Source organism: Branchiostoma lanceolatum, chromosome 4, assembly GCF_035083965.1.
Source record: "Branchiostoma lanceolatum isolate klBraLanc5 chromosome 4, klBraLanc5.hap2, whole genome shotgun sequence".
In the NCBI taxonomy this organism is placed as follows: domain Eukaryota; kingdom Metazoa; phylum Chordata; class Leptocardii; order Amphioxiformes; family Branchiostomatidae; genus Branchiostoma; species Branchiostoma lanceolatum.
The window spans coordinates 6,701,703-6,729,456 of record NC_089725.1 but is presented as its reverse complement, the minus strand read 5'-3'; the positions used below and the strand labels follow the sequence as shown (position 1 = coordinate 6,729,456).

At 39.1% G+C, this 27,754-nt stretch overlaps 2 protein-coding genes across 7 annotated transcripts in view; both read right to left on the bottom strand.

Annotated features, from left to right (window-relative positions):
• Positions 1-1,601: 1,601 nt before the first annotated feature.
• On the bottom strand, positions 1,602-12,839 carry LOC136432371 (uncharacterized). 2 transcript variants are annotated; one of them, XM_066423584.1, is made up of 5 exons: positions 12,640-12,839; positions 9,926-9,981; positions 8,584-8,712; positions 7,828-7,949; positions 1,602-2,960 (listed from the first exon to the last, which is right to left on the bottom strand). In XM_066423584.1, the coding sequence occupies exons 2-5, from the start codon at positions 9,926-9,928 to the stop codon at positions 2,804-2,806; spliced, it is 411 nt and encodes a 136-aa protein (XP_066279681.1). In that variant the 5' UTR covers positions 9,929-9,981; positions 12,640-12,839; the 3' UTR covers positions 1,602-2,803. The 2 variants fall into 2 exon arrangements, with proteins under 2 accessions (XP_066279681.1, XP_066279680.1); XM_066423583.1 differs by having other exon boundaries at positions 12,536-12,649.
• Positions 12,840-17,364: 4,525 nt separating this feature from the next.
• The window catches only part of LOC136432365 (C2 domain-containing protein 2-like), a 37,752-nt gene continuing 27,362 nt past the window's right edge, over positions 17,365-27,754 (bottom strand). For 3 of the 5 annotated variants that reach the window (XM_066423570.1, XM_066423571.1, XM_066423574.1), the window contains 7 exons: positions 27,090-27,275; positions 21,381-21,549; positions 20,761-20,868; positions 19,676-19,746; positions 18,997-19,078; positions 17,889-17,925; positions 17,366-17,606 (listed from right to left, as the gene is read on the bottom strand). In XM_066423570.1, coding sequence (XP_066279667.1) covers positions 17,916-17,925; positions 18,997-19,078; positions 19,676-19,746; positions 20,761-20,868; positions 21,381-21,549; positions 27,090-27,275 — 626 coding nt within the window. In that variant the 3' untranslated portion in view covers positions 17,366-17,606; positions 17,889-17,915. Of the gene's footprint in view, positions 17,607-17,888; positions 17,926-18,996; positions 19,079-19,675; positions 19,747-20,760; positions 20,869-21,380; positions 21,550-27,089; positions 27,276-27,754 lie in introns of all 5 variants that reach the window. The other 2 variants (XM_066423572.1, XM_066423573.1) reach the window with 2 other exon arrangements.

The following is a 27,754-nucleotide window of genomic DNA, read 5'->3' as shown; positions in this document are numbered from 1 at the left end:
ACGGGCGTATGAATCATAGAATTTGGCAGAAAAGGGAATGATTAGCCAGAAGAGTCAGTCCACAGTGAAGATCACATTTCGCCCGTTTAGGAGCCTGCAAGTGAAACCCTGGCGTAGTTAGTCTGGTAGAGACTAGATATTGTTACCGCCATGAAAAATGCCTGGGGGGTAATTACTGTTTTGGGGTATGTCTGTCTGTTTCCACAAATTTGTCCTCAGCGATAACTCAAGGATTGTGATGATTTTTGTGTATGTGGGTAACGTTAGGTGTTGGCAAAACGAAGGTCAAGGTCAATCATGGGCCCCTGGTCTGTGACCTTGGTACTACAGAACTTTTGTATCTTTTGTCCTGGACAATTGCTATGGTCTTGATACTAGCAGCTTGAGCTGGAACTGCATGGGCGTTTTGTTGACATTTTGAAGGAAGGAACGGTCGATTTCCATTATATTCGATGTGCAGGTAGCTTAGACAGAGATGTACACAATGGGATACAAATTAGGACTTGATCTTGATAATTAACAAGGAAAATCTATAATTTTTTTTTTCCACACAAAAAAACCGGGAATCTGCTAGCTCCTCCGAACGATAACCAATTCCAGCTGGTCTATGCTTCAAGCCGCTAAAGAACAATTCCCCTAGCTCCCCTCCTGTGGGGCCGTGCGATTAGCACGCCCTCTGCCCCTCCCAGAGTTAATCGACCGTGTAATGCGTGTAAACACTGGGCTGGGGCAGAAGTGGATTTATGTTAGCCTTTCCAAGCTCCAGAGGCGGCTGGAAAGAGTAGAAATTGGCCAAATAGACAGAAAAACATGCAAGAGGAGTTAGTCTGCTACAGGGGTACAGTTTACCGCTCTATTGGACCCTCTCTCCGTAGCCGACTCCCTTAGCATACTATTCACTCTAATTGTATTTGGCCAATTTCTACTATTTTTTCCAGCCATCCGCGGAGCCTGGTAGAGGCTAGGTTTACGTTCTCTCCTCCCAGAAACAGAACTATGGACAGAAATGATAGTAACAGAAAGCTAAACAACGGTCTAGTTCTGTAACTATATCCCGAACACGATATACTAGTAGTACACACCCATACTGCTGTGTATTGGTGTTTTAGAACCTCTGTTTGGGGGTTTTACTGCCGTTCATAGGCGTTGAATGCATGAATGCACAGCTACTGCTACTCTCCAAGCAGAGTCCGGCTGGTTTTTGACCTGTTTTAATGCGTTTTTGTCGGGCTTTCTATTTTGTCCCGTTTTCTTTATGTGGGTTTGCGACATAGCGAAAACGCGACGAAAACGCATAAAAATTGGTCAAAACCAGCCGAAACCATTTCTCTGGTTTGAGAGAAGTATTTTGATACTTCTGACATGTGTAAGTTAAAATGATACATATCCAGGCATAGATTATGTAAGTGTGAAAGTCATTTGCATGATAAAACTTTCAATGTAAATCTACTTTTATTCAAATCTACGAAATAAAATCTAATTGGTGAGGTGAAACACTCCAGCTGGTACATGCCTTTCTTTCAAAGGAGAAACATAAGCCAGCAAGCAAACAAGGAAAATAAATTGGTGTGGCCTTGCAGAAGAATGAAAAAAATACTAAATTCACCAGAGACCAGCTATTTATTCACATATTAAAATGGCAAAATACAAGTGGTTAGTATTTCCTGCAAACAAAAGGTTCCTATTAAATTCACTAAATCACAAGTTTACGTGATGATAAATGCAGTGATAAACATTTGCCTTGCATTCATATGTCCATTCCATCAAGTAATAATTTGCATCAAAGTAAACCTCCCAGCACATGATCAGCACACCAGCTCATGATCATTTTAATGATAAAACTATTCCATCTATGTGCATGCTTCCATCTAATACATGGTATGATCAGAACGGTAGAAACAAAGTTGTTGGCTTCTTGACAGAAGATCTTTTCTTGAAGTGAAGTTTTACACTGTGGGAATGCCATCAAAGATACTGTGAATGCAGAAATGTTCGCGGTGGTTTTATGTTCATGGTTTAAACTTAAAACCACAGCAAAACTTTTTGCCCACCTATGACCTGGCGATACTATTGTTTCAAACGTGAACTTAAAACCACTGCGAACACTACATTTTCTTCCTACCGCGAAATAAAAACCATGCGAACTTAAAGGCATTTACAGTAACTACAATCATGACATACTTAAACCAGTTTTATCAGGTCAACAAAGCGGCAAATCTTCACACAATTGACAGTTTCCATCCTTAAGGGCACTTATTTGTAATGCAGTTAATGTATGTGATATGTGTATCTTCTGTCAACAACTTACAAACTGAGATATTCTGCATGTCTACATACCGGTGAGCAGTTGAAATATTCATGGCATGATGTTACTGGAGGGAATAGTTTCTCACCTTTCTGTAACACAGCAAATCTTTTTGTTGCTTCTATGGTACATGTAGTCTGACTTTCGTGATGCTAGAATGATTTCATATTACTGTAATTCTTATTTCTTTCACTGTAACTGTTCACAGTTTTCATGGTCACCTCTGTATCGTGAAGTTATCATCACCGTGAATTGTTGTTATTATTTATGATACACGTCCGTTCTGTATATGACTTTCCGCCACCGTGAAGTTAAAGTTCAGTGAAAATATCCTTTTTCCTTACACCGTGAAATTTTGCTACCATGAAGATAAACTGAATTACAGTACCTGTGTACTAAAGCAAGCTGGTGGGAAAAATGACTGGCACAAAAGTCTAGTTTGCCAAGAGATACAAATTTAAGCCCCTAAAAAGGATGTGAAAGTATTCTGCGTCACTACTAGTAGCTTCTTTCAAGGACCTTCTCCTTCACTGACTCGTAGCTCAGATCACTACGATCATTTGCTTGATACGCGACACCATTGCACTTCTTCCGAAGGGCCGCCGTGCTGGAGGAATGCATCATCTTCTTCTTGATCGGTAACTCATCTGGGCACCTGTGGAAAGAGAAAAAGACCTTTTCGTTTTTTTCATATCAAGGTATCCTCATTTGAGGTGTAGCATGATGATTTTTCAAGTAGCTAGTGGTAGTGCAATGCGGCTTTGCCACGGCTCGCGTTTTTGGGCAAGCACACGGGGTCATCCCTACACTTCTCGATAAATGTGTTGGGTTCTTTTACATGCAGAGGTTTGACGTTTGAGGCTAATGCCTGAAGCTCCCTCATACACGGGGCCGCCGGCTTTACTTCACCAAACTCACCATCCGAAATGATGAATGCAATCCCTTACAACATGTCCGAGCTGGAGTCGACACCTAGGATCGAACTCGGGCCCTAGGATCCATGGAATTTGATCCAGATGGCGAAGCAGCAGGATTGCTTTACCGCTTGCGCCACGGCGACATGCCTTTCATTGCCTGATGTTGTTTGCTTCAAGTTTACAGAGCCAAATCCAGTATGACACCAAATGGCAGAGAAATCTGCTATATTGTAAGTACAATTTGGAAGAAATACGTGTAATGTCAGACTTGTAAGAACTGATTGAGCCCGTAAACCTTGCCAGGTCTATTAATTGCACTGGGTGGGTAGGCAAGGAAATTTTGGAAATACACTTGTTACCTTCGCCAAGAAGGTTATGTTTTGCACAGCGTTCGTGTGTGTGTCACGTCCATCTGTCTGTGAACAGTATAACTCGAGAATGCCTGGATAGATTGTCTTTATACATACGCATGTGGGATCTTCTGGAGACCTCGAAATGATTACATTTTGGGCCCCCTAGCGTCTTGCTATCGTACTGCAGTGGAACTTCCGGGTTCCATATCTTGTGCTCTGAACATACTATGGTCAGGATTTTTGAGTGGTAGATAGCTCTTGGGCGGGAGAGTAAATTGGGCCACCTAGAGGCTTTTTTTCGAACTGCAGGAGCCAATTTTGTGTAAAACTCTGAATGAAAATAACTCAAGAAGGGGTTGACGGATCGTCATGATATTTGGTATGTAGATAGCTTGAGTGATGATTGACAAGATTGTATGATGATTATGCAAATCAGGAGCTAATTGGCATAATGAGGAAAGTTTGTAAATCTGTTGCATTCTTTTATAGGACTCTAAAAGTCCCCATCATTTACCATTATGGAATTATAGTATCTTGCCATTGATTATGCAAATTATGTATTCAATTGCATCATTGATATCTGTCGATATCCATTCTTTCTCAGTTACACATGTGACCTGTTTGAGTCAAACACGTCACATATGTAACTGAGAAAGAATGGAAAGAATGGATTTCATTCTGGCAGCGTTTGGAAAGTAAGTAGATGTGGACATTACCAGGCATGAATCATGCAAATGAGGGCCTTATTTATATAATTTATGAGGAAATGTTAGAATAGCCTTTTTTGCTTAGACTATCATACTTTGAACAACTTGTGTTATTGGGGTAGAGAAGTTGATCAAGTATCACCTGACATAAATCATGCAAATGAGGTCTTTATTTGGATAATAAATGGGAAACATTTGTGATATGCCACTTAAAAAGGTTAAAGTCAGTTGGCAAAGGTATGGGGTCGTGGAACTCTAGTTGTTGCTAATGTTTTAGTATAGGTACTGGTGGACATCTGCATCAGTACCTGTAATTTGTTTTAAGCACACAGCCCTGATTTTCAGTCTTGGTCACATGTTATCTTAATTAGTATTTTGTGATGTTTGAAAATAAAGCTAAAGCTTTCAATGCATGTATTAACAAGAGTTCTACGACCTCATACCTTCGCCAAATGATTTTAACCTAAATATGACTGACGTATTAGGAGTGTTTCTCATCAATTCAAATCATACCAGTTGATCGTCTTCACCCAAATAACATACGTTGTCCCAAGTATGAGCTTAACAAAGAGGGTTATGCTAACATTTATCATCAATTATGCAAATGAGCTCCTTATAAGCATAATTGATTCAATGCTGTTCACATTCACACAACTTCCAAATGCCACAAGTATGAATTGCCGTTATTTACTAGTATGGAATTATAGTCGTTTGTCATTAATTATGCAAATTAGGCCTATATTTGCGTATTTTCTATCTATCAACATTCCTATCTTCCTCGGTTACAAATGTCACCTGTTTGAATAGTCATATCATGGAATTTGGCGGATGTATAAACTTTCCTCATTAATTATGCAAAATAGATACTGATTTGCATAATAAGTATCTAATCATGTACATTATCTCTCAAGCTATCTACTTACAAAAAATCATGACCATCCATCAAGCCCTTCTTGAGTTATTCCCTTTCAAAGTCTGAAGCAAAACCTGCTCCTCCAGTTCCAAAAAAGATGCTAGGGGGCCCAAACATATACCGCTTACTCTCTGTCCAAAGAGCTATCTACCACTCAAAAATCAATTCCATAGCATTATAGTATTTCCCCATTAATTATGCAAATGAGGTCTTCATTTGCATAGTTCATATCAATTAATATTTCTCTCTTCCTCAGTTACATATGTCACATGTTTCAGAGTCCTATCATGGAATTTGGCGGATGTATAAACTTTCCTCATTAATTATGCAAATTAGATACTGATTTGCATAAGAGGTGTCTAATCATGTACATCATCACTTAAGTTATCTACCTACCAAAAATCATTACCATCCATCAAGCCCTTCTTGAGTTATTCCCTTTCAAAGTCAGACGCAAAACCTGCTCCTGCAGTTCCAAAAAAGCCGCTAGGGGGCACAAACCCACACCACTTACTCTCTGTCCAAAGATCTATCTACCACTCAAAAATAACTTCCATAGCATGTCCAGAACACGACATATCAAACCAGGAAGTTCCGCTGCAGTACCGTAACAAGCCGCTAGGGGGCCCAAAATCTAATCATTTTCAGGTTTGATCAAGACCTACCAACATATCAAATACCAAGACAATTCATCCAAGAATTCTCGACTTATCGTGTTCACTAACAGACGCACAGACACGCTCAGTAAAATATAACCTTCTCGGCGAAGGTAATAACTATCAGACTCAGACTACATCCTGTAATCTATATTACATCCACCCTTCATCAACTACTTCTTCAGCAATACGTATCCGTACTCTTAGTGCACACTTCCACACAACCTCCATGTACACCATACAGTATGACTTATACTCTTCCTTCCCAGATATAACGGGGGGCGCCCTGACATCGCACGCGCCCTAACATCGCACAGATTTTTTACTGATCTTATTTTGCATAAGTACGCCGTGTTTGTGTCCAATGACTATGCTGATAAGGAAGGTAAGTAACCCAAGTTCATGCACATAATTGTCATTTACATTCAAAACATATGTGTACATATTCATTTCTTGTTTTGTCGAAAAGTAGTATTTTGACAATAATGATGGTAGCGCTAAGTAGAGGGTCACTGCGTAGCTAGACGGCCCGGCACCTAAATATACGACCTGTGCCAAGCAGATACATAAGTCACACAGCTATCATACACATAAGACAAAGAACTTCATAAAACACTAAAAATTTGGGTCTTTAAGTGTTTGTTGAGAAGAAAACCGACCAAAGAAAAACAACGTAAACATTGCTGTCGTCTGACGACGTTGTTTTCCCGCCATTTTTTTGGGCCGCGATGGTGGTGGAACGATTCAACGCACAGTTTTGTTACGCTCTAACATGTGATTGGTACCGTGTATGAAAAGGAAACTGAATACAGAGATGGCGAAGATATTTCCCAATAAGTAGACGGAGTATTGTTGATGTAAGCGGTGTCGTTTTTTCGTAATGATTTCGTAAGTCGGGCCGCATTCAATACGTACGTCGGGCCGCGTAGTAGCCTATTTCCCGTGGGAACATGAGCTGGGATGCGCTAGATATAGCCCTTCTCACCTGACGTGAGAAGTGCACACAGTCAAAATTTTCCGGTCAAAAGAAAGCTAGAATATAGCAGACTTCAAGCCTTTTTACATTTCCCTAACTTCATCACCAACTTCCGAAGAGAGCAAAATTACCAAAGCGTATTAAGTAAGGCACACTATCTGGCGTAGCACTAAATCAGAAGGTACATTCGTGAAAATGTCTCACAGCGTCTTACGCATGTAACGCGGAGCATGAAGGGCCCATGAACAGTATGAATACATTTTTTGTCCAAGTATGGTCCTTAGATGAATGTGTTCAAAATTCATTCATTAAAACATGACCATTCTCTGGCAACCAGCAATGGAGCGCCGTGAGTTCCAGCGCGTAAAAAAGCGTCCGATATTTGGGCAACCCCCGTTAACATGGTTAACTCACCTACCCCGAACACCGTCCTATCCCCATGCTGTGACACTGGACTAACGACTGTTCTTCCTCATATAAGGCCGTGTATATCCAACTTTTGTCTCCCGCCACCATATTCAACACCACTTTCTGCTGCTTATACCATTCTCATACCAATGCCTACAGCTGACTGACAAGCCAATTAGTCCCAGCAACTTGTCTCCTGCCTCCCACATGACAACTACGCACCCCTACCACTTATCCTTGACCCCTCAAAACAACACCGCCAACACGTCCCAACCTGAACATATACTGAGCATACAATATAACACAATTTTACACTTTTCTCGTTAATTATGCAAAGTACTTCGCCCAAAATCTAATCATCTTGAGATTTCCCACATACACACCGATACACCAAATACGACAACAAACCATCCAGGTGTTCTCGACTTATCGTGTTCACTAACAGACACACAGACAAGCATAAAAAGATAACCTTCTTGACGAAGGTAACAAGTCAAATACATTGAAAATAAAATTTTCATAAATTGTAAAAAAATAACCACATCTTACAATGCTTTAATTTTTTATTTATCATGATAAAAGAAGTACTTACCACGAAAGGACGACCAACTTGTTACGATTGTGATCCTCTTTGCTCTTGTAGTCAAAGTCGTACACTGCCCACAGTGGCTTGTCAAGCGGAAAATGGGCCTGGAAATCCTCCCATGTTGACTCCTGCGATAAAATGTAAAAAACAACTTGTCAGCTGATCTGTCTGCAAATGGACTGATGTTTGTTTTTTATGCAAAACTCTTGACACAGTACAATGTATACTTTACAGTTGAGGTTATATTGCTAAAACTTTCATAAAAAGGACAATCATGTTTTCAACTGTTAGTACCGAAATATAAACATTTTGAGGTTGATACATGTACATGCATGTACCTGACTAAACCCTCTGATTTTGTCACATACGTGTATTGGAAAGGATGCCACCAGTATTGCTTATAATAAATGTATGTCCACTCCCAGTTGTGACTTGGCTGAGACTGATCTAGGGACATGTGGGTCCCTCTTCTTTATCCCTCTTCTTTATTGGGTATAATTCGTAACACATGTCCTACTCACTATGTGGTCTACTGAGAACACAATATCTTTCAAATTGGCAAAAAAAGAACCAAGCAAACAAATGGTATGTTGATTTGGTCCATGAATATCAGCGACTTGAAACGAGGGCAAACTGGGCAACCTAGCTTTCGACTAGATGAGCAACCTGACCTTAAAAAAGTACAAGTATTTGGAACCCTTCAATGGAGGGCCCTCATGTGCGAAAAGTCATGATAGGACTCGTGATGGGAACTTGACTTACCTTCACTTGGCTTTCCACGATGATCTGTGTCTCATCATCCGACACCCTGTATGTCACATACTTGAATTTGTGCCCCTTCACAGCATCAAATGCTTGAACGACTTCATCTGAAATCTTAATTCCAGACGCCTGGGGAAAGATTAAAATAAGTTGATATGATACAAAAACAAAGATGACCAAAACCTATTACTTTTTTTATTGATAAAAGTACCCCAATTTGGGCCAGGCTGCAGAACAATTACTGTAAACGCAGAATGTTGGATACTTGGATACTTTATTTCCTCCATTAGCTACATACCATGAGTATGAAGCTACTCTTCCTGGAGTAATCACAGAAAATACATCAGACAGACTACATAGAATTGACTACAGGCTACATAAAATGACTGCATTAAAATTAGCTAACTAATACATATATTCCTTGACATCTCAATGTTAAGGGTGGTTTCGTGTTCGCCTTCTTTGCAGTGAGCTCCGTACCTAGAAGTTAAAATCACCACGAACACTCCATTCTTTCCCTAACGCGAAATCAAATCCCAGTGAACATTTCTGCATGTACAGTATTGTCTGCCCGCTAAAAGTTTTTCGATGAGTATGGGTCTCTTCTTTTCCAACTGCACCACAGTAGACATGACTAGATACACGTACATCTTGAACACCTTTCGTACCTTATAAATGCACCTCTATGGTGTTTCTTCACTGCTTCTCTGGGTAACATTGCTTCAATTTATCACAGTTCTGTTTTGGGGCTCAAGTGGTATTGTTTTCCACAGGGATTGGCTATTTTTCAATGGTATTGGTTATAATCGCTTAAAGTTGGGTAATGGCATCCAAGCAAACGTAATTTTGGCGGCAACAATTCAATCATAGAAGAAATATTGTACATGAAAACAATGTGTATACTGTATTGTATAGCATGTAGTAGTAGCACCATCTTGTTCTATCTTACAGGAAGGGACACTTGTGCTTAAAAATTAGCATCTTAGCGTTGACAACAATTTCCTAAAATGTGACGTTACATGTACATGTAAAAAATGGGCCATAAGAAACAAAAAAGATGAAGCTGAGAATCTGTGAACCAAGAAATCACATTGATGGGGCCAAATGTACATTAAAATGTCTCTTTTTCCAAAGAGCATTCAAAGTCTAAAAATATGTTATTGGATTTCTAAGTGCATATCAATATTCTATGCATATTACAGTAAACCATACAAGAATGAAATATGTCTATACAGGTACATATACAGATGTGCAGTGTACTGTCTAAACTTCTAACAAGCCAGTCTAGCACTTATTCTTAAACACCTTAACTCTTTAGAAATAAAGAAATATGAAAACTCACCATGGCTTTCCACTTTTTGGTAGTTCAGAATAGTGTATTGAATCAATGGTATGGATCTGTAGAAAGAACAACAGAGTGTTATTTTGTTACACAGTACATATCATGTTTGTTACCTTTGCCGAGAAGGTTATGCAGAGGGTAGCGTTTGTATGTATGTATGTTTGTAAAGACCAGCATAACTCGAGAAGGCTTGGATGGATTGTCTTGATATTTGGTAGGTGGGTAGGTCTTGATGAGACTAGGAAATGATTAGATTTTGGGTCCCCTAGCGGCTTGTTACGGTACTGCAGCGGAACTTCCTGTTTCGATATCTCGTGTTCTGGACAAGCTATGGAACTGATTTTTGAGTGGTAGATAGCTCTTTGGACAGAGAGTAAGTGGTATAGGTTTTAGCCCCCTAGCGGCTTTTTTTTTCACTGCAGGATCAGGTTTTGGTTCAGACTTTGAAAGAGAATAACTCAAGAAGGGCTTGATGGATGGTTATGATTTTTGGTAAGTAGATAGCTTGAGTGATGATGTACATGATTAGATACTTATTGTGCAAATCAGTATCTAATTTGCATAATTAATGAGGAAAGTTTATACATCCGCCAAATTCCACGATAGGACTCTCAAACATGTGACATATGTAATTGAAGAAGAGAGAAATATTAATAGATATCAATTATGCAAATGAAGACCTCATTTGCATAATTAATGAGAAAATACTATTACTCAAGATGGGCTTGATGGATGGTAATGATTTTTGGTATGTAGATAGCTTATGTGATGCTTTGAATGATTGGACGATAATTATGCAAATCAGATTCTAATTTGCATAATTAATGAGACAATTTTGAAAACCCGCTGTGTTCCATGATATGACTATTGACATATGTGACATTTGTTACTGAGGAATTTTGATAGATAAAAAATATGCAAATGTAGGCCTAATTTGCATGATTAATGAGAAACTACTATAATTCCATACAGGTAAATGATGGCAATTTCATACTTGTGTCATTTGGAAGTTATGTGAATGTGAACATCGTTGAATCAAATTATGCTAATAAGGACCCCATTTGCATAATTCATGATAAATGTTACTTTGTTAGCATAACCTTCTTTGTTAAGCTCATACTTTTGTTTTTTGGGTGAAGAAGATCAACTGGTATGATTTATAATTGATGACAAACACTCCTGATACGTCAGTCATAAAGGTTAAAATCATTTGGCGAAGGTATGAGGTCGCGGAACTCTAGTTGTTTATGTGTTTGGCATAAGCACCTTAGATATACTCAGGCAAATGAGAAATACATCTTTGACACATCATGTTGATTTTTGATTCTGGTGATGAGTAAAATCTGTTCTTGAGATGAAAAACAAAGCAAGTAAAAACTTCTAAAAATGGTTACGTTAACATAATAAATATTTTATGAAATACATTCAACATTAAAGTGAAAGACAGGAATGTATTGTACCTACAGTAAGTGTCATGTATGTTCAATTGTCATGTTACCTTGGGAAAATGGTCCCAGGTATGTTTTTATATGTACCAACTGATATGTTTTTTTATGCATATACATGTTTCTGAACATAAATTGAGTGGGTAATTTTTACCCATACATAATAGTCATGTAATGTTCCATCTTCCTGTATGACATCATAATTCAAATTTTTTTTTTTTTTTAAACTCCAGAGGACTTACTATAAAACTGCCTATATTTCAGGTGAGTTAGCTGATATTAAGTTGGGAAACTTGCCAAGTCAGTGGTGGCATTGTTTCTGACCTAACTCAATTGTGTACACATTATGTCCGGACCAGCTATCTGACTCATCATGCCATATTTGGCCACGCCATATTTGGAAGTTGCCACCATATATGGGCATTAAGTCTGGTGCCCCACCGTCAAACAGGGCACCGCCCATAATCTTACTACAGTAGTCCAAGTACAAACACATGTTTTACGTTTGTTTGGAAAAACTGTACAGTCACTGGTAAATGTAAAGTACTGTGGATGTAGCCAAGGACTTAATCTAAAGTCCTAAATGTAACTTAGTGGCCCAACATGTAGGTCATTTGCGTGTTTGCTTAATTAAAAGCCCGCTAGCTCAGCTAGCTGGCGCCTGGGAAAAAAATGTTTCTTCAACAAGATCAAAGAAATCCAACTTTTTATGGTTTAAATCCAAAATAGGCTAGGGACATGTTTCCCCGATGTCAACCAGGAAAGACTATTAAAGATAATTCCCCACGTCCCCTTGAGTGCACATTTTTGACAGGATTATTGAGGGAGGTGTAAAGTACTATCACCATGCCTGCCCAAAGTACATGACAAACTATGGTAACAAAACTGGATTTGAAGCACAAAAAACGGTGACATAACGCAACATCTTTGTCACATTTGAGCAAAATAGTTGCCATTTGCTTTCAGAGGTTCTATATGTGACTCATAATTAAATGTCACTGAGCCGGGCCCAGTATTCCAGACGATTAAAACCGGGGAGCGGCGACCTTTAGCATACCATTACAGCTTAACAACAATAGCTCCGTAAACGTATTGAAACTAGACCTTAAACCACACATAGCTGTGAAAAAATGAAGTTGTAATAGCCACAGAAGGGCTAGCCTACCTCTAGACAACCAAGAAGGATCCTGTCGACTGAAACAGTGGCTTAAGAGGGATGCGCTCGCCCAAACCTTAAGAGCTGTAAGTTAAGTGTAACGTTGCACGCACCTGTGGTATAACACGTCAGACTTCCGCTTCCTGGGATGAGCACAGTCTGACTATCGGACGTCCCGGCACCAGAAAATACCGAGCGGTACGGAATGCTGAAAAAAGGAAGACTGCGGTTGCTGAGACCTCCTGCCTTGGATCTTCCTCTGGAAATATGTGGACTCTGTCCCAGGATTATCTACTGATAAAATATTCAGCGATCGCACCGCGCTGCTCAATGTAAACAACAGTGAGTAATACTCGATAGCCTTACAGCAGGTCTTAGTGCGGAGGTTGTTTCGATTGAAGTATTGCCTTTCTTTTCAGCTAACGATTACGTACTATTTTCTAATGTTCCCATGTCCAATAACATTCAAATCCCTGTGATGCCGTATTCTTGACAAATGAAATAAGTACGTAAGAATCTTGACAGAAAGACCGTAGCATGGTCTGCTGTCGAGGCTATTAGTGTCGTACCCGAATCATTACCATATATGGACACGTCAGGAGCCAGGTGAAGTAAGGTGCATACATGTACCTGCACCATGCCTATAGACCTGAATAAATAGCGCCAGGACCTGGAATGTGTGTTTTTACATGGGTCAATAACATCTGTACTGGCTGCGTTCCCTGTGTTCTCGCTAGTTTTTTTTGTTGTGGGAAATAAAATGATTATTATAATCATTGTTACCTCCGTGAAAAAGGAGGTATTGTAATCAGTTGGTGTTTGTTTGTATTGGTGTGTGTCTGCAGTTACGCAATTGGAGTTTGAATGCTAGGAACGTTGTAGGTCAAAAGTGCCAGAAAGGTTAAAGGAAATGGAGCTGGCACCAATCCAGGGTGATCAAGGGTGTTTCATCCATACTATAAACTACTAGTAGTACTACCGTATTTTCTCCAATAAAGTACGCACTTTAAAACATTTCAAAATTCAAAAGGCATCACAAGTCATTGCCAAAGTCAAGGTGCATACTTTATTCGAGATTTTTAAGTTTACGTTTCAGCTATGCAAATTTGTCTGGAACTAGCCCGGTATCAGAAGTGCATACTTAAAATCGAGAAAATACGGTAGTATATAGTTACTGTAGAACATACAATAGTCATATTACTGTATTTCAAAGACTCAATAATTCACAAACACTGGGTGTTGGAAGTAGTATTCTGATGATTTTTCAAAACAACTTTTTCCAAAGTCAAAAAGCAACTTAAATTTGTAACCCGGTAATAAAGTATCTCCTGACCTTGGTCATTTGAAGCCAAAAATTATCATCATGTCTTCAAATTAAGTGATGACAGAGGGAGGACAGTTGCAGAATTAAGACATCCCACATCGGGGTCATCTTAATTGGGAAGGAGGGGCGCTGCGCCCTCTTGTTTCAGCCCAGCGTCCCCTTGTGGAATTCATATTTTAGCTTAATCCCCAGCATACAGCCTTCCCTCAGCATTCGATTCTTCTATAAATACATAGAATTCACTCCCTCGCCTGTGTGTACTCCCTCTTGTTCAATTTCTCTAGAAAAAAAACAGTTAACATGTATCAAGGTTAGCAATTGTGAAATCCTACATTTGACGATATTTGATTACATGGCAATGATTTTGGCTTCAAATGATCCTAAGATACCTGATAGGCTAGGTTACATTACACACAAATGGGAAGTTGTGGACGATCTAGCACCACTCACTGACTGACGGCTGTCATTTTAATGACGTACATGAAGGTTATGTGCTGTGTGCCTCAAAACAACCGGAATGTTTGCACAAAACAACATCAAGGTAACTAAACATAAACCTAGCCTCCGTTGCAGGCTTCCCCACAGCGATTTATCAACTTATTGGGGCCCGTATCTGCTTGGAGCAGTTACAGGATCCCAAGCAGATACCGGGCCTCGAGCAGATTCGGTCCCCAAGCAGATACAGGCCCCGATAAGTTGAAAAATCGCTGTGGGGAAGCCTACAACGTATGCTAACATAAACAGTCAATTTTGCATTACAGCAGTTATTCTTTTCAGTAGTCCTGTGAATAGAGCAAAACTTGGGCTGGAATTACTGACTTCAAAACAATAGGGAGATGGCAATATCCACTGTTTGGAACACATCAGGTCTTATCTGGAAAGGTTTAAAATTAAATGGGATAACATCATTTTACTTTCCTTAGTAACATCCCTTTTAATTTACTGGAAATTTAAAGTTCTCTTTTGATAGCTTTGTTTCCAACACTTCATTTGTTTCATACCTACTGTTCTAAAATAGCCCACTTTTCAATATATCATATCTCTTTCCAAATACATGATATTGTATATAATCAAATCAACTCACACACTTAAAGTTGAAGTGACTTTTACAATGTGAACAGAGTAGAGCAGAACACTTTCCATATGATGTCAGGTGGCAGAAAAACATAAACAGCAAGGAGAGTAAACTTCACCCAACGTTTCTTCAAATACTAAATGCAAGCAGTTTGGAAAGTTGATTTGATCATTCATATCTCCATTGATATCTTACCAATTTCATTGTACAGTATTGTATATCATTGGAAAACCTACTTATTTTCTTTTCCAATGACACTTTCCGTTTGTTAAGATCACACATTCAAGAGTACATGTAGACCGCCAGGGTTGTTTAGGTGAGTAGGTCGTGAAAAAAAGTGCCAAAATTTGCCTCGATAATATGTCCATTTTTTAACGATTCATAGCAGCATGTCTTATGTAATTGAATAGCTTGATTAGTTCAATTTAGAATGATAACTCGTTTGTTACGATCACGCTTTTGTGCAACGAGCACCACGACTGATTTCGTGGGTGGGCTGATTAAAAACTTACTGCCAAAATCAGACACTTGTTTGATAGGGAAACTTTGGCACATTTGTTTTGCGACACAGTCACCTAAGCAGCCTTGTTGGTCCACTCATGAATGCACAAGCATGGCAAATGTTGTATCCTTGTAAAGACAATAAAATAAGCTTCCAACAATTCATAATACAATGCAAGTGACAATGGAGAAAAGATTGACCAAAATTAAGTTTCCAAAAAGTTAATATATTAATGTTAACTTCTGAAAAATATTCAAGATGAAGCGGCCCGTTTTGTATTAACGAATAACACCTGTTTTTGGAGTGAACTTCCCTTTAACATTGTATAGCATGCAACACTTCTTCTGGTTACCAATAAACTTCAAAATGTGGGCAATCGTCCCCTGAAGTACAGTAAAAAAACTCACACTGGAGATTTCAGTTGAATGTGAGAGCTACCGTGAGCTGTAAACAGTTCTTTTACCACAAAGTGACAAATTTTCAGAAAATAGTTCTTCAGTGCATTTGGAAAAAGGTGATCAGACTTCAGTACATTCATGCCATGCGGCATGTCAATTGCTGAAGACACCTAGATTCTTAGGACTTGTGTTCCCTTGTTCAATAACACAGCAAGTATAAGCAGGGCCTTCGTAGGGGCCAATTTAACATCAGCATCGTGGATCACACATTCATCAACATTTCTTCATCCAACAATTCTCATTCTTGACAATGTATACAAGTTGTTTCATGTCTTCCTGGACCTTTACTCAATCCATTCACTTCCAACATGATCGTTGTCAGTACAAATGAATACTTGTTCATGTGCCCGGTAGCACTTCAATCAGATCATTGTGAACTTCCAGACTTAAGCCCCCCTCTCACTGGAACCGCAACACGTTGGCGACCTCATGACGAATTTCATCGATAAAAAAAACAACCTTTTTACGCTTTGTGTGATTTTTTGTCTTTTTAGTCATACTTGCACGTTTTGCATGGTATTCCCATTGTAAAGTCAAGGCTAACTCTAATTCAATCTAGGACGCAGCGAGGTCGCCAACGCATCGCGGGTCAAGTGAGAGGGGGGTTTATGTTGCCAGGTATACATTCAGCTTACATGCAGTCCACATGTACAGTGCACACAGGGAGTTTTCCTTGCACCTGGACAACCAAGTCTTGCTAACACAGGCATTCTTTCATACTCCTCTAAGAGTTGTTCCTTGCCTTCTGAGACCCTCACGGAAAGAGGACCACCGTTCCAGACATGGATGTCCGTTTCAGGCAGGAACACGAAAGTCTGTAGTTGGACAATTTTTTTGGTTCAACATTTTTTTTTTGCCAACTAGCCCTCAGACTTATTTCACCAACTCACACCTTCCCTTAACCTCCATACTCTACAGAAGAAGCTCAGCAAGATGAACATTGTGATCCTTGTGACATTTGCTTTTAAAGACCTGCAGAGGTCTCCACAGTAACACTTAAGCAGGACAGTAAAAACAGGCAGTTGATTCACTGTGACATTTCTGCTGTGATTAACTTCAACAGGGCTGTCTCCAGCTTTATACAATGTATCTTTGTCCATCCTAATCATTACAAAGGGAAAGGCAAAATTGAATTCACTTGGAAATTGTAGGCGAATGTTATGTATTTTTGTTTTTAAATCTGTCATTTCAAGCTCAGGAAAAACATATTTTCATGCTTTGAAGTTAATATTTTGGGGGACGGACGAGGTGAAATTTTTGTCCGTCCCAACAAGCAAATTTCTGTCCCGGGACGGAGGGACAGTTCCTGGAGACAGTCCGGATCTTCAAGTTTCAGCATGTGTAATCAAGACCCAATTTTCTGGACGTACGACAATGACGTACAATAACGACGTATGTCAGGCAATTTTATGGCCCATAAGACCACGACGCACATTCAGCCTGGATGTAACGTACGACAAAGTCACACTGGCCATAAAAATGCCTGACGTACGTTGCGCGGGGCCGGTCCACACCCAGGAAAAAAGGCAACGTATGACAAAGACGTATGTCGTTATCGTACGTTCAGAAAATTTTCCCAGTATGAATCGGGTCTAATTTGCTTCAGGGCACTGCTACATGTCTGTCACAGTCGCTGACCGCTGCGAGACCTGCCCCACTTCCAACTCCATCTGTTTCTTGGACTCTTCACGAAGTGCTCTACGTATGTTGCAAAGGTCGATCTGAAAGGAGAATGAATATCAATTTAGACTTGAAGGCAAACATTCTATCTACTAAAGGTGAGAACTTAACCATTATATGAGGCTTTTGAATCTTAATCAAGATGTAGTACCAGTTCATTTAACAACAAAAAATGAATGTTATTTCATCCTATGGCCTCAGTCTCAGAATGTTATCTAATACTAAACAGATATACCTGCTAAGGTTGATAAACTATAATCTTTCTATCTAATGTAGTATAGTGGTTCATACATAGTCTCTGTTATGAATTATGAAACATGTACCTGGTCAGAGGATCTGCAGGGAAGTATTTAGCACGTACTATGGAGAGGACAGAAGATAGGAAGATATTAATAAACGCTATTATCTTGAAAAACAAATGTAAATCTGTCAGGCAAACAAAGCTCAAAGTTGTACTAGAGACAAAACAGAGACCGAGATAGATGCATTAGTGGCACTAATCTTTAGCACATTCAATTTGAAAAACATCATCGTAATCCATCCACAGGTTTTTGATTTATGCTGACAGAAAATAGTCCGTAAACACAAACAAACAGACAGACACACGCACAGACACGCCAAAAACAATATCTCCTTTTTTCATGGAGATACTGCATTGGCGGACATCCAGTGCTACAGTAACTGCCATAGAAGGATGACAGTAATCTGCAAGCAGACGTTGGGAGGCTAACTCATGATTTTCTAGCTGTAGCCAGTTTCTGTGTCAAACTACCTTCCTAGTAATGTCACTGACAAAATGCTACTTGAAACATCAGACCGTTTCCAGAATCACATCCAGTGTCTTTAGTAACTGCTATTTTGCATATCTTTACCAGGATGTCTAACCTTCATTGACGATACTTTCTAGTAACAATTTTTCCCTCGTGATGATTTAGCCCCCCAACATCTGCTTGGGGATTAGGATGACAGGCTTATTTGCCAAGGCTGTTGCTGCTGGTGTATTATGTCACACAGAAGCAGTGCACCCTAGCAGGAAGTATGATGCATAACTGGTATAAGATAAAGACTCTCAGCCTGAAAGTTCATCTGTGTTGGTAGAAGTCATTCTGAAACAAGTTTTAACTGTAATTTCCAACAGAAATATTGGACTTAACCAAATTTTTGACTGTACGACACCAGTCTTTGTCAAGGAGACTCAACCATCCCTCAACAGAGTTGCCACAGACTTTCCACTACTAATGATCCACTGCTCACCGAGTCACGTGTGCTATCTGCATAATGTGATGTCATCCTAACGTCATCCCAGCGGTGAATTGCTCACTCCTTGACAAAGACTGGTGTCGTACAGTCGAAAATTTGGGTAAGTCCAATTTTTGTGTTGGAAATTACAGTTAAAACTTGTTTCAGGATAAAGACTCTTGTTGTACTCACATTTCCATCTGCCCTACACGGCTGTTGGGACAGTACAGCTCTGTCTTGAAATGACACTCCTTGTGGCAGATCAGCTTGCAGTCTGTATTAAACATGTTGTTGTTGTTAAAAATGTAAGTCGTTATTTTCCAGGACATAAAAAGTTTGCTTTCCACAGATGCACTTATAAAGGACAAAAAACCAACTACCTACTGGTCAGGCAACCTTTCTCAAGATAATCATCACAAAGTTGATTGAGGAAAATATATTTCAAGGCTAACATTTCCAGTCTCTGCAGGATGAAACACTGAGGTTTACAATACTGTCATCACAAGTAGCAGAACAGTGCATGTGTTTACACACTAGTCCTTGTAATATAAACTTCCATTAACATTAACCTGACTGGTTTTGTAAATCCGCCACTTTGAGAGATCTCTAGTGCAGCACCCCCCCCCCCCCCAAGATATACAGGAGTGTGTTATACTGGGAGACGTTGGGTTGGATATCTATTTTTTCTTCTTTTCAGTTCACCAATAGTGGGGAATTATGTACCCTGGTGAAATTATGTATTGTTAGTGTAGATGTTTTATTTGTGAATAATATGGCACACAGTACTATATGTTTATTACCGTAGCCTCATTGTGATGACATTGAGAGCAGCATCTGTACAGATGGTTGTACAAACGGACATCATACTGACCTCTGCACTCATAACCCTGTTTGCCAATCCTCCTTGCGATGGCCATGTCACAAACTGCACACCTTGGTACCCTGAAGAAAACAGAAGGCACACTCATAATTCTACAGTGTACAGGTATTACAAATGTAAAACCCTCCCATCTCCCAAGATGTGTCCTAAGGCCACATCAATTTTATTAGTTGATTCCTCGGATTTTTTCAGAAAAAAAATGGAGCGACAGGGCGAAAAAAGAATTTAAAAAATTATTTTTGCAAATAGTCTGGGGTGAAGATAAGGGTTTACATAACATAAAGAACAAGAGGATTATTCAAGTTTTAGCTTTGTATGGCTCATTTTATGCAATGCACCCCTTTCTTTGATCTAGTACTATGATTTCAGTAACAAAATTACCTTTTGCTATGTAATATATGAATTGATATTGAGAGATAGTTGTAATAAGTGAAAAATTATAACTTATGATAACATGTGACCACACTTTTTAGGTATGTGCAAGCCTTTATAATCTAGCATAAATAACATTAATAATTAGCATAAATTATGTAGGCACATTTCTGTTTCCTTGAGCTGCAACAGAGTTTTGTAAGATGAATACAACATGCAAATCTGACAGTTACATTAATTTTGTACTCTCCAAGCAGAGGTTCGGCTCTTGCCGGCTTTTTAACAATGTGTTTTTAGGCATTTACATAAGGCTTTCTATTTTGTCCCATTTTCTTTATGTCTACTAGGCTGGTGGACATAAAGAAAAGGGGACAATATATAAAGCCTGATGAAACACCTAAAAACACGTCAGAGAACCATCAAGAGCTGAACCTCTGCTTGGAGAGTACTGTAAATGTAGACATGTTTGCAGGGATTTAATTTCGCTGTAGGGGATCTAAATTCGCTGTAGGGATAAAATGGAGTTTTTAAGTTCACGTCTGAAACAATAGTAGCGGTACAGTCACACAATGGAACGGCTGTTCACTGTGGTCTTAAGTTCGCGGAAAAGACTTAACCGCAAAAACCGCGAACATAAAACCACCACTAATATTTCTGCATTTACAGTAGTACGTTTAAGCTGCATTCCATAAATAACGGCTTACCCTTTGAAGTGCTTGGCTATGAACGAGTGGTCGTTATGCACATGGAGCTTCTTCCCTCTCCTTCTCAGAGTTCTACGTCTTGCTAGCTCTGGCGGGATCAAATAGTGTCTGTTGAAAAATGGAACAACCAATGAACAGCCAGGATAGTGGAGTTTTCTTTTTTTTACTACAAGTAAAGTCTCACATGCTCACGTTTCGGTGTCTGTCTCAGACACCTTCCTCAGAGCTTCTGACTTGAGTGCTGCTTCTCGACTCTTTATGTAGCCGAAGTAGGTGGCATTTTTGCAGCGAGAACACAATCCGAAACGTCATCAGAAAACTTGGGAAAGACACTTTTGACACGACTTTCCCCACTTCACTCAGGTGAAAATTAGTACCTAGCTTTGGGTTAGGGACGTCCCTCGGATAGGACGTTAAATGGAGGTCCCGTGTTTGAGCACGCTTATTGAAAATAGCAAGGCGTCCTTCCCAGAGTGAGTGGATCAAATAGATCTGTCCGGATACGCAGCTTGTACTATTGAGCCTCAAACATAGCAATCTCTAACCAACATGACCTAATTTCTAGACATGAGTAACCATAGTCTGGAATATTGGTCTAGAAAGTTGGAGTAATAACTCACCTGATCTGTCCTTTCTTCTTAGTCTCTAACACAGTGATGGACATGTCCTCCAAGTTACCACTAGTACTGATACCGCTGTAGCGGGCACTTCCGTAGCTGTATGTTGAGGCACGAGCCCCGTAGCTTCGTAAGCTGGATGTCTCCGACTTGGACACTAACTGCTCATAACCTGGAGTCACAGTAATTGTGATGATACAGTTGAGTGGAATTATTCTCATAGGATATCTGACATGATTATTCCATGTACAATGTACGTCCCAGCATATTTCATAGATCATTTGGAGGAATGGCAACTATATTACATGGAGTACATTGTATGTGCTGCTGAAAAATGTCATAATCCAATCTTTAATTGGGACCAACAAAATGATAATTTAGATATTAATTTCTAAAAAAATCATGTCTTTCTTTAAAACAAATCATGCTTATCAAACTCAAAATATCGCTTGCTCTTGACTTCAGATTTTTTCTGCTAACTTTACTGTTACTGGAAGTGTTAGAAAGATACTGCAATTTTCTGCAATAAAAGAATGTCTCAAATGAAGGTAACCCAATAACAAAACTACCGTAGAAAGGCGACATTTGTGAGCAAATGTTGCATATTTCACTACCTCCCCATACAAAATTAGACTGTTGAAAAATCAACAAGTATGCAAATATGGTATAAGGAGTAAAATATAATCAATACAGATTTAAGAAGACATACTATCTGCATTATACTGTAGCAACTGCAGTTAGTAACGGATAGTTGATCAGTTCTACATGTATGTTTAGCTAAATGTAGTTGAAGACCAAATATTTGTCATGCAAAATATCATAGAACACTCACCTTGACACATGCCAGCTGAAAGCATGCCATGCATTAGTAGTAAATTGTGTTCTTCTGTCCACTTTGCAGGCAGCTCACTTTGTCGCAGTCATGACAACATGGTTAGGATTTGTCTTCTGATTGGTACATTTTTAATAGATACCAAATGTTAGATATTGACTTGTACTTAATTACTAGTTAATAAATGATTTAGTTGAAACTATAATAACCTAACTGCAAGGGCCCTCAAAGGACAAAAGTGCAAATGATATGGAAGGTTTTTGACAAAGTTTGAAAAGAATTTGCAACAGCAATTTCCCAGAATATCACATTCAGTTCTTGGTCTTACTGTTAAAACCTAAAAATGATAAAGGTCCATTCACAACTTTACGAGTCATCCTATTTATAAACCAGCCAATCTGCTACATAAAGATGTAACCTCATTGGCAGTCCAATGACAAAATCAAACTGACTTGATTGTTCCTTATATGAAGATGAGCCAATCGCTGTTTAAGACAATAGAATTAGACAAGAAATGTATAAAAATGACATAGCAGGACACTTTCATATACCTAATGTCATGTAAGAATGAACATATCATGGACAAAGTATATGTTTCCAAGTGTTTCAAAAAGAGAGAAGAAATTATTAGGTAATCAACATTAGATTAACATTAGTTCATAGTTTTGTTTGTTTTTACTTTGTAATGTTAGAATAAAGCATTTTAGTTTGTCATGTTTAGCATTTTGTATCCTCTAGACCACGTGTGGTCATCGGTGCATTTAGCCCATCTGGGCAGGAATATGCAATAAAGCCTATTATATCATACCTGGGCCGCAAAAACGTTTGATACGGGTGTTCCGGACCGGGTGATAATTTTCTTTATGTCATACCTGGGCCTGATACGGGTGTTCCGGACCGGGTGATAACTATCCGGATCACATAGGGTTTGGGAGTGTTATCACACAGGCTTCTATAGAATATTTCGAATGCATTTCAAGCTTGCCGGTTGCGCCGCCGTCGGAAATTGGAATACCGGATTCGGAGGTTAGAATCAATGTTGTTGCAGTTTTGTGTTCCAGGACACAAAACTCCCTCAACTTTTGACGCATTCTACATTGAAATGTGTGTTTTCTCGGGTGGGTGTCCAAGGTATGACGTAAATAAAATACAGCACGTTGTGTTCCGCATCACCCTCGGTCCCAGCCCGACCTCGGGTCGGATCGCCCTCCGGCCGTTGGACGATCCGACTCGCGGTCGGGCTGGTACCTCGGGTGATACGGCATACCCCGTGTTGTATTCTATATGCATCACACGGGGTTCTAAGTTGTATCACACAGGCTGCCATAGAATATTTAGAATACATTTCGAGTGCGGCGGTTGCACCGCTGTGAAGAATTCAAATGCCGAATTCGGAATCGATGTTGTTACGATTTCTTTGTTTGATGACACAAAACTCTCTTAACTTCAGGGGCATTTCACATTGCATAAATAAAATACAACACGGTGTATTCCGCATCACCCTTGGTCCCAGCCCACCCGTGGGTCGGATCTCGGTCCCTACGGCTGTCGGGCGATCCTACCCATGGTCGGGCAGGTACCTCGGGTGATACGGAATACCCCGTATTGTATTCTACATTTATTATTATTAATCATTAGTGTGCATTTCATGCGGTGAGAGGACACAGGCACTGAAGGCTTCTCTAAATTACTATCATGCAGTCCTAGATTAGGTATCAAAGAGCTCAACAGCCAGTGAGTTTTTAATTGAAATGTGAAAATTTTATTTCTCTTTGTGCTTCCTATATATATATCACACATAACACTCATGACTCAACTCAGCCACCACTTGTGCAAGCAATCAAAGATTCTACAATAAATTTTATCTTAGATAGCAACAGAAAACCACTTTCTTGCATAAGTGAAGAAATATATTACACAAAGCACAGCCATGGTTAAATCATTCCAGACAAAATACAATCTTTACTATATAGAATGGTATACATACAAGTAAGTTACTAGAGCAGCAAACACAACAGCCAACAAGCACTATTTTTTGACAAATCAGAGTACGCACATGCACAAATTGACTAACAAGACAACTACAGAAATGTAGTATAATTATTACCATTCTACCATCATAAACATACTTCATGTTTAATCATTATGTTAAACATTCTGCTGAATATAGCTCACAACTGTTTTCAAAAGTGTTGCTAGAGAATCTATAGCAACCTGAGAAAACATGTCCCAAAATCCAGACCTGCAAAAGTTCCCACCATTGTCCACTCTGAATCTCCTACATACAAACCTGTACTAGTGACCACTGCTGCAAAAGGACCACCAAACCATTGTGGCCATCTTTTGAACTTAGATTATTTTTCTCAGTAATCCAGCCATAAAGAATCCCGTCCATAGTGGTCACCTCTCCATTTTGTCCACTTTCTTCAAGTACTTTGAGTGACCACTATACACAGAATTCTTTATGCCTGGGTTAATGGAAAAATTACCTAAGGTACTTCTAAAAAGTGGTCCTTATGCAGATGTAGTCACTAGTACAGGCTAGGTGACTGTACTATCAATGGCCAAAACTTATCCCCATTAAGAATAGATCATAAAATTCAATTAATGATCTTGTTCTATTCACCTAAAAACCATCACCACCAAAAAATCACATACTTTTCATACCAAAGATCTGCCAAATAAAATCATTAAAGATTTAACATTTAACAGCTTTTCCTAGTTAATCTGTTAGCCAAAGACAGTTATCATGCCCGATCCAAATTAATCATAATTATACAGATACCGTGGATGTCTATCTTTTACCCAACATCTAACCTCAGTTGTACTATATGACAAGTACATCAACACATCTGAAATACATTTTGTACATATCAAATAACATGCATTAAATCATTTGTCATCAGTGCAATAGTGGCATGACCTGCAAACCACCTCTACCATACATGTACATGATATAACATTACTACTACTACATGACACTATATACACGTCAAGTAACCTACAGCAATACACTGTATATTGCCACGAGGGTTCGGTACCTTTCCTTTAACTTTATAGTGACAGCCCTGTTTTGTATACATGTATCAGGTAGTATAACTGGGTATTGCATAACAAGGGAACAGGGAAGTAAGTCAAAATTTGTATGTGGTGATTTTCTAAAAAGTCTAAAATTTGAGTTTTACCATAAACGATAGAGCTTTCATGCTGATAAAACTATATTTTGTCTTTGTTGCTAGATTAATCTTTTGCTAGAAGCATCTCTTTAAAGATTAAACATAAACCCCAACACGTGCGCAAGCTATCAACCGCTTTGCCACCAAGTCTACTTTGACCTTCTATGTGTGCATTGCTGTTGGAATGTTGGGTCAATCAAAAAAGTCATTATGTTTATCAACAAGTACAATAAAGTCTATACATCTATCTGACTTGTACAACACATTGGGACCAACAGACTGTATATAATTCTTTATGTGCACAAGATCCAATCATGCATAATTTATTTTCAGCATTCCAATTAGACTGCGAGATATGAGATAGAGCTATAAATTGATTTTTTCAAGAACCACATCAGAAACTTCTGTGCTCTTTCAAAAGTGTGTCTTTAACTTTCCTATGATTGGAAAAAATACTTACTTGACGTATAACTGTTTCCTACAAACTTTATGTAGGAAAAGACTATTATTTTGCCCTTCTTGTTTTAGGTATGAAGCCTTAAAGTAGTATATGCATATCAATGTTTCTTAAACTACAATGTACGTCTAGGTATCATGCTTTCATTAAAAATTTCTTATGCTATTAACACCTACTTGTCACCATTATAGTTGAAAATTTTGGCATTGTATGATAACGTTACATATATAGCTGCAGTTTTGAATTGAAGACTAATTTTGACATATCAAATTTCTTCCATTCAGCAAGAAAAGCAGATGACTCAAAGCAATCGTTCTGATGCAAAAAATCTCACACCACAAGTCATTGCCATCAAGTGACACATGAACGAGAACTTTTCATCACAATGTACGAAATGTACATCCAGAGACTCTGGCAGATCAACTGCCAATTCCTTGTATTACAAATGATTGCTTCTCTTTTGATTGTAGTGGAATGTTTCAATGTCGTTACAAGTTTTAAGAACACACAGGTACTAGTAACACACAAAACATGCAGGACATGTGAATCCACTAATACACTCCGACCAATCGATCGCTTTGAAACTCAGATTGGAATCAGCCATGACCCGACAAATCGCTTTCTAAGTTGCGTTAACGACTTACATGTAATCTGACAAAACAAACTTGCCAGTGAGATGCTGGAAGGTGTCAGCTTTTAAAAGATGTTTTCAAATTGACAATTTTAGCACTTTGGAAGTGATAAAAAGTGACCGCGATTCAACGTTTAAAAAAAACAGTTTCTACTAATTTTCTTTAAACATTAAATCGCAGTCACTTTCTATCACTTCTAAAGTGCCAAAATCATCAATCTGAAAACATCTTTTAAAAGCTGACACCTTCCAGCATCTCACTGGCGAGTTTGTTTTGCCAGAATTAGTCACTAAAGGCAGCAAACTAGGAAGCAATTTATCAGGTCATGGCTGATTTAAATCTGTGTTTCAAAGCGATCAATTGGTCGGAGTGTACTATCATGAACATCTTTAATTTGCAGATTCAAATTTGACAAGCAATATGTATTAAAGAAAATCAACACAGAGCAACTACTGAAAGGTACCTTGACTGCAAGATGCATGTATTAGGACTGAGCCATGACAAAGCTGGTTAGTACAGGTTACTTTTTATCCAGCTTGCTAGTGCTCTTACTTGCACTCTTGGATGCTTTGCTCAGCGCTCGGAATGAGAACTTTGAAAAAAGTTTGGATGTACTTTTTGACTTGGCCTTGGTTTCCCGCGTTATTTTCGGCCCGATTTCCACGGACGCGGACTCTTCCGTCTGCTGGGCCTCCAGTAGGTCGCTGTGGGAGCTGTGCGGACGTTCCTTTCTGCGGAAGAAGCGCCGCCTTGACGCGGTTGCACCCGCTTGCAACATCAGGGCCTCGTCTGAAGACGGCACTGGAATACGGAACGTAGAATAAGAGATGGTGAAGATTTAAACAGAGAGCATGTTTCAGAACTGCAGTAGTAGACACAGGTCCAGGATGTTTTAAGGAAAAAAGATTTCAAAGCAAGGTTAAAAGATTCAAATGAAGTAAGGAGGTGGACTGACTGTGGCTTTCCCACAACCTGAGGAGGTAGAGAGAACATGACTTCACAGAAAGTCAAGATATTACTAAAAGCCTGTTTAGCTATACTTAAAGGAAAGCTACACAAAAATTGAAAAGCCTACTATACTATGCTAAACATACCCCCAAAGTCAAGTTCTTAATTCAAGTTGTTTCACATAAGTCCGTCATAGTTCTGGGATCTCCCACCGTTTGCAACTTATGTCGTCCTGATGCCTTTTCACCTGATGATTGAATTATGCGATGTCAGTGTTCTAAAATTTTCTACCCTGAATGAAAAGTGCTTTAAATTTCAAGCTTGCTTTCGTG